Raw genomic sequence first — 7660 nt, 5'->3', positions numbered from 1 at the left:
TGAACACACCAGACAGAGTAGGGTGTTCTGTGAAATACCAACGTTGAATGACCATGTCCCGTGATTAAACGGAAAGGCTCCGAGGAAAAGGGCTGAGAGGCGACAACGGCGCTCTGGGATTCATTTTTACTTAAGTTGATGTAGATCTTTCGTTGTGGCAGAAGACGAGGGAAAGCAAAAAGTCCGCGCTCAAAATGATGGCCCTCTATTTCTGTTTCCCATCCAACAGCACAAGTTTCCTCTTGGAAAGGTGCCATTAAAGTCACCGATATTTTTCTGAGTTTAGAACTGGGCCGAAGAGCTCAGCTATTTACTAAGTGGTTTGATAGGACTTTTCTTTCTTTCTTTCTTTCTTTCTTTCTTTCTTTCTTTCTTTCTTTCTTTCTTTCTTTCTTTCTTTCTTTCTTTCTTTCTTTCTTTCTTTCTTTCTTTCTTTCTCTCTCTCTTCTTTTTCAAGAAAGGCGTTCTCATAGAGACTACATTATACAGAGAGGGACAAATTTAAGTCATAAAGTAAGCATGAAAAAGGCCTGGGAACTTTTGCTTCAAAGTGGCTGGCTGAAAGTATTAATGTTTATGCATATCTCTTTTCTAACTTCTGAAATTCTTAGGAACAACTTACATTTATTACAGTAACTTAAGTTACTTATGTTACTAATGGTAAGTTACAATAACTTACCGTTGTGCCAATTCTAAACAGTTAACTAGTTAGTATTACTTCACTCACATACCAGATTCTGTTCTAGTCATTATCTAATTAGATTGCTATTTTCTTTCGTAAAAAGCTACATCTCTAGGTTAGCTCTTCGGGTAACTTAATGTTCCTATTTTAATAATTATGAAAGTTAGGACCTAGGAGACATTGATCAAAATGTGACGCTTATGCTAAAATCTAGCTAGGAGTCATATAAAGACAAAATGTTTTTAGAAGACATTTCTGGCATTATTGTAAACAGCTAAATTCTGATATGCAGCTACAGCCAATTAAAAAAAAACCTTCCCCTTTGATTGGAACTTTATTGTCTACACTCAGTTCTCTTTCTTTTGGGAACAGAAGAATAAAGAAAATATCACTTTAGAGTTTAGAAAACCATTTTCATAATTCACATTCACAGATCAATTATCAAAAATTGCAAGCACATTCAGTGGATAATAATAGAGCTATTAACCAGATGAGTGAAGTTAGCATACAGTGTTGTTTACATTGTATGGGAGATGGAAGAAAGAACAGATATACAAAAATTTTATGTTTCCTGCTAGAAAAACATAACCTTTGCTAATCAACTTTGAAAATAAAAATAATCTGTTTACTGTTTTCCGTTAGATCAAATAACTGTTGGGACGGTTTTATTCTTGGCCCGATTTCTATCTACCCATCTGTTCTCTTCAGATATTCTCTCTCTCCTCCCTCCCTCTCCCCCTCCCCCCTCCTTTCCTTTCCTCTGCTTGCTGCTTCTCCCTTCAATCCGCTCCCCTCTCTTTTTCCGCCATTGTTCCAAAGAACTTTCCCCCTTTGTCAGCGTGTCTTTGCCCGAAAGCTTTGCATTCTGAGGCCAACACAACCGCCCCCCACCCCGCTTGCCTGCCAGTGTGCAGAAGGGGGCGAATTTAGTGGGGATGAGAAAGAGAAAGGAAGCCTTTGCAGGGTTTCCAGTTTGACTCTCGAACACGCGAGTTCCCTCCAAAACTTTCACCTCTCGGGACTTTTCCCAACACTCGATGCCTCCCCGGTTCGTCCCTACAGACCCCTTTGTTGCGAGCCTGTTCTCGGTCTCCCGAACGGAGCAAAGCCGTTTGTTGCGTTTGTCAGATAGTTAAGGCACTCAAGAATTTCCCCGAAAACCTTTACATTCCGGAATCATTGTTAGCATTTCTTTCCTCCCCTCTGTCCCCCTTTTTTGTGTGTGAGAACTATATGTCTCAGCATAGTTCTGGTCCCAAGGGAAAATCTGCTTAGGGTCTGGAGGCAATTGATTTGTGTCGAAAGCTTCTTTGTCAGTAGCATAGGAGGCTCCCCAAACTAACAGACCTGCTGGTTTGCCTATAAACTAAAACGTCTATAAACGAAAACGAAAACATGCTTCTTCAAAGAGCGATCTTCGAGCTTCGGGCTAGGCGAAGAAGGGAGGAGGGAAAAAGGGAAAGAAAGGGGATTCCCTGCCGCACCTGAAGCTTAGCCAAGCAGTTGTTTTAACAGAGCAATAAAAAATGAATTATGACTAGCCGCTTCCAAGCTTAATGGTTTTAGACGGGGATCCCCTACTCCAGCAAATACGTAAGAGGATTTTTATTTGTGCATGTGTTCCTGCAATTGATCTCTTTGATGACATTCTCATTCACAAAAAGCGTTTGATTTATGAGTTTAGGAAGAATTGCATCCAGTCCTTCCAGCTATTACCCACGCGGTTTTGCGCCACCCCACATAGATGGGTTGCAAAACAGGGAAGCAATCTGCCACCAAAATAAATGCAGCCGGAGCAAAGGAGCAAATGCGAGCCTGGAAAGTCTGAATCATTTTTTTCTCTCTCCATATGCCTGTATACCTACATAAACACACATAGGACATTCTTACCAAGAGAAAGGGAGAAAAAAGGAATAGTTTTTCATACACGCACGCAGGCACACCAAGAAAAACAAACCCCATCTGCTAACACAGGCTGCTCTCTTGTAGGACACAAAAGAACGCACATCAACCTGTATGAATGAGTTAAATTAACTAACCTGCACTAGAGAATGGACACACACCAGCCCACACCCAGATACATACACACACACACCACCACCACTTTTAATTAACAGCACTTTTAGATTGGCCTCTTCAATTTTTATGTGCTTTGGCAGGATAGGATAGCTAAAAGGTCTTCTGAAATGTACACTTGTTAACCTAGTTCATTCAGACTGAGCTTTGGTGAGAATGCCTTTTTCCCCACCTTCAGCGTGAGCTTTTGTCTTTTGAACCCATAATTTATATGCCTTGCACAGTTTAATAACTAGCTTTTACCAAATGGCTTTTCTGATTTCCTTTCTCTTTTAGATTTCTTTTCTTGGGACCTTTGGAACACTGGGACGGAAATCCAACAGAAGTGTACCTTTTCTTGGTTCCCCACACCAACATTTCTTTCCAAGACATGGTTCGCAAAAAGAATAAACACAGTGACTAATATAAATATACATTTTTATCTGTCTGCAACTGCAGCAATCCTCCTAAGGAGCCCTTGCTTTTTCCTTTTGCAAAATATTTTTCTTCCATATATATGCGTGCGAGACAAACTCAGAATGTTTTTAATAGTTTTTAATAGCACTAAAGCAGTATTTTCGTGTATTTTTAATTCTAATATATGGTATGTATTAAACGGAGGAAATGCTTTCTTTTTTTTTTTAATAAGGATCAAAGATATTCTAAGTTATGGGAAGAATTGTAACAATGCCATTTTGGGGGATGGGGGTGAAAAGGAGGTAAAAGATTTCAGCAGCTTTCTTCCAATAAATGTTTTTCTCAAGAAAAAAAGAACAGAGGTCTGTAACCAAATTTCTTGGCTTTATTTCAGACCAAAGGAGGGGAGGGGGCAACTCCTTGTGCTATACATGAAGAGAGAGAGAAAGAAAGATAAAAAGGTGCTTGTAGTAAACAAGAATTTATTCTACCAAAAATACTTATGACAACGCACCCTACTGTAATACAAAAATAAAAAGAAAGTGAAGATACAAATTTGATATGATCACTTTCTTACAGGCCATATATATTGCTTTCATAGAAGGACCTAGTATGTGACTAGGTTAAACTAAAATGCCATAGGGAAATGGCAAAGTAGTTCTCCAACATCAGATAGGATAACCGAAAATACTAACAGACAAAGAGAAAGAAATCAGATCAAAGAGGGGAGGGAAAATAAAAATTAAGGAGAAGGGGGGGGCAAAAAGAAAAAAAAGAAGGTATATAACCCTTGGCACATGAAGGTCTGTGCTTTCTCAGTAATTCAGGTGCTGTAAGTCAATTGTGGTGAGCGTATCTGAGAAAAAATCAAAGCTGTCGGCTGAAATATCTACAGGACTGTCGAGGGATCCTGGCAAACTGGGGGAGACAGCAGCGTCAGAAAGCTGTAGGCAGGAATCTGCAGAGAAAACGCTGAAGTCCTGCAAAGAAGGGACTTCCAGGGCCTCCGGGCTGCCATTGTTCAGGGCAGCTGCACAGTTCTGGCCCATTGTTGAGAGGCAATTGGGAACAGTGGGTGACTGGTGCTGAAAATGTTTGAGATTTTTCTCATTGCTGGTTAAAGGCGAAACTGGAAAAGTTTGGGACTCTCCATTGTGGAGGCTTGGAGGTGCCTGCGGCTGAGCCAGGGCGTTCTGTTGAAAAGGGTAGCTTTCCCTGTCTAAAAGCGCGCCCGAGACATTGTTGAGGGCTTGCTCAAAAAGAGATTTCTCCTCTTCCTCCTCTTCTTCCTCCTCTTCCTCCTCCTCTTCGGCTTTTTCGGGGTCCTCCAAGCCTTTACATTTCCCTTCGCTGTTCTGATTCTCCTTGCATTGGGTCTGCCTCTTGTGCTTCATCCGCCTGTTTTGAAACCAGACTTTGACTTGCCTCTCCGTCAGATCTAGAAGAGCGGCGATCTCCACCCTCCTTGGTCTACAGAGGTACTTGTTGAAATGAAATTCCTTCTCCAGCTCCAAAAGCTGTGTGTTGGTATACGCAGTTCTTAGTCTCCTGGAGCCCCCATTACCATTTTCTGAGATCTCCAGAGATTCTGTTGACGAAGAAAACAACCACAGTTAGAAGGATGCATGCCATGGAGGGGGTGAGAGCTGGAAAATTTGCCCCACCTGGTCCTTTTGAGGACACTCGAGTCTGGAAAGAACAGAGTGGTGCTGGTGGTGGGAAATCTCTGTCTCTCGCTCTCCTTCCCTCCAGAGCGTAAAAACATCTCAACTGCAACAAAATGGCCGCCCGCGAATGCAGTAAAGCCATTGTGTTGCCCCCTTACTCGCCCGCTCTCCGGGACTCCTTTTTCCCTCAGCTCGAGGAGCTGCTTCACATCTCCATCTCCCAAACCTTCCCCTAGCCGGGAAAACTTTGATATTAGTCATACCACAAATTATAATTAATGCATCAGCTGCTTAGCTGAGCAAGAGCAATCTATCACTCTTCATTACTGTCAAGGATCCCAACTCTAGGACAGCGAGACAAGAGGAGGTCACCTCCAACTCAAATAAATCATCCCACGCTAAACAAGTTAGGGGGAAAGAAACTTTGCTTGGGGTGGGGGCGAAGGAGTGTTGGTGTCTCTGATGCTTTTGCCTGTGGATCCTACCGCCAGCTTCCTTCCTCAGGGTTCAGTGCCTGAGTTAGGAAGGCAACGCTCCAACAGAGAAGGCGAAGGCAGTGAGGAGGGTGGGGGAGAACAAATAAATCGTGGGGAAGCCTTGGGAAGCGGAATGGTGCAGCAAAGTCTTTCAACTGACCTTTGTGGCTCAGGCAAGCTGGTCCAGGGGCGGAGGCCGAAGCAGGCGGCGGCAGGGCGGTTTTCTTGGACGTCTTTTTCTCTTTCATCCAGGGGTACTCCGGAGGCTGGAGGGTGCCGGCTGGCACTGGGCTGCCGCTGTTGCCATTGGGGCTGTGCTTGGGGCGGCTGCCGCTGCTGTGGCGAGGGTGGCTGCCCGGTTTCAGGCTGGGGATGGTCTGCTCAAAAGGAGGAGGAATCAGTGTCGAGTGTGAAAGCGCCGAGTTCTTGATTGATGAACTTTGAAATGTATCACCGACAGGGGGAAAAGATGTCAGGCACTCAGCGAGCGATGGCTGACTATTGATAAAGCCAATCTCTCGCTCAAATTCGAAATTCATGGCCTTCAACTCGCAGCCCCCTTGGAGAAAAAGTTCCCTCTTATTTAGCGCTTCTGGGAGGGGGAGGGGGGAGCAAGGCCCAGGAAGGGGAAGGGGGGGGGAAACCGAGAGAGAGAGAGAGAGAGAGAAAGAAAAAGGGGGAGACAGAAAGAAGGGAGAAAAAAATCATAGAAGATCGCTCGTGGGGTGTTTTTTTTCTAATTCACTGATTACAGCCGTATGGGGACCGTGCTACTATTAAACTATTGAATTCATGGAGACAAGGTTGAAATTGGACCGAATTGGCTGTCACATGATTGCCTCTGCCCAATGACAATTTGGGCTTTAATCAAAAGAAGCCACTGTCTGTTTGATTGATCCAAAAAAGTCGAGAAGGAACGCCTCATTGGGGCCGGAGAGGCATTATTTACACTTTTTTTTTTTAGGAGGCTTATCTCCGCTGCTCGCCGGCTCCCCTTTTGCGTCCTAATCTGAAATGATATCTGGGGTGAGTGACTGTGCTTGTGTGAGAGAGTTGTTTGTGTGCCTGCGTCTCTTGCGGTCGCCGCTTGGCCGTTCGTTCCTACCGCCGCCGCTGCTCCTGTAGCCTCCGCGGCTCTGCTCACCCTGTAGGGCTTCTGCCCCGCTTGTTCCCGTCCTGCGCCCTCCCCTCTCATTGTTTGGAACTGTCAGGCAAGCTCTTCGCACCTCACAAATCATTTAAGCACCTCCAATCTGACGCCTTGAGTCATTAACAAAGTAATCCATTAATCTTCAAAGTTTTGACATTGCCGGCTCCGCATCTCAACCGCATCAGAAAGTTGCACCCAGCCTGGGTTGCCAAGCGTTGAGCCCTGCTTTAGATTTGCATTTTATTTGTATTTCTTCCCTTCACCACCAGTCCTAAAGAAAGAAATAATTACTTCCTAAAATTAAAAACAAGCACCAGAACAAGGTAGGGTTTCCCACCCCTCCTCAAGAAATGGCATCTTTCTATATTTCTCCGGGGATGGGGGTTCTCCAGTTTTCTGAAGGGTACATTACAGAGAACAATTGGCGACCAATTTTCGCATGTATCCATTGTGTAGAAAAAAAATTATCCAGGAACTTCCCTTCCATAGGCAGAAGAACAGAAGTCAGTTCAGCGGTGTCATGTATATATCTTGAGTTGGCTGGACAGAATTGGATAGTACAACCATAGGCATTTCCATCAAACACCCAAATCATAGAAGTATATTTCACAGAAATGCAGTCTATTTCAAGAACAAATCAGAGTATTAACACAAACGACATTGGAATCAGCTGACTGACTCACTGTTTCCCCTTAGCTACAATAAAAATGGGGCAGGTAAGTAATATTGGTGGTGAAGAAATACGTCAAAATTCAATATCAGTTTTAAAAATTATTATCAATCATGTAGGAAAGAACTATAAAACGGATCCCCTTTCCAAATAAGATTGTTCGACCCACACCATTTTTTGTTTGCTTTTCTTTCGATTTGCTCATTCAACAACACTGAAGACTTGGACAGAACAGTTCTTCAATGCCTCAGATAAAACGGGAAATGGAAGGAGGGGGCTGGAAACAATGGAAGGAACAGGGGATTCAGTAACAAGGAACAGAAAAGGGTATTTCCTTTCCTTCAAAGCAAAAGAGATGCCAGGAAGAGAGGAGAGGAGAGGAGAGGAGAGGAGGGGAGGGGAGGGGAGGGGAGGGGAGAGGAGAGGAGAGGAGAGGAGAGAAGGGAAGGGAAGGGAAGGGAAGGGAAGGGAAGGGAAGGGAAGGGAAGGGAAGAGAAGAGAAAAGGTGTATTCCTATGTATTTCAAGGATTCACTATATGTCC

General features: G+C 43.9%; 2 protein-coding genes across 3 annotated transcripts in view; both read right to left on the bottom strand.

Annotated features, from left to right (window-relative positions):
• The window catches only part of SKAP2 (src kinase associated phosphoprotein 2), a 317205-nt gene that overhangs the window by 257054 nt on the left and 52491 nt on the right, over positions 1 to 7660 (bottom strand). The gene's annotated exons all lie outside the window — the stretch shown is intronic.
• Positions 3672 to 6317, bottom strand: HOXA2 (homeobox A2). The gene is made up of 2 exons (XM_058180968.1): positions 5458 to 6317; positions 3672 to 4742 (listed from the first exon to the last, which is right to left on the bottom strand). The coding sequence occupies exons 1-2, from the start codon at positions 5834 to 5836 to the stop codon at positions 3970 to 3972; spliced, it is 1152 nt and encodes a 383-aa protein (XP_058036951.1). The 5' UTR covers positions 5837 to 6317; the 3' UTR covers positions 3672 to 3969.

Source organism: Ahaetulla prasina, chromosome 4 (genome assembly GCF_028640845.1).
Source record: "Ahaetulla prasina isolate Xishuangbanna chromosome 4, ASM2864084v1, whole genome shotgun sequence".
In the NCBI taxonomy this organism is placed as follows: domain Eukaryota; kingdom Metazoa; phylum Chordata; class Lepidosauria; order Squamata; family Colubridae; genus Ahaetulla; species Ahaetulla prasina.
The sequence above is the reverse complement of the archived record's forward strand: the minus strand, read 5'-3'. Positions and strand labels throughout refer to the sequence as shown.

Coding starts and splice junctions, on each gene's coding strand:
- HOXA2 (XM_058180968.1), bottom strand. CDS start 5,836: ATGAATTTCGAATTTGAGCGAGAGATTGGCTTTATCAATAGTCAGCCA. Junction 4,743..5,457: donor AGCTTGCCTGAGCCACAAAG/GTCAGTTGAAAG, acceptor CTTCGTCAACAG/AATCTCTGGAGATCTCAGAA.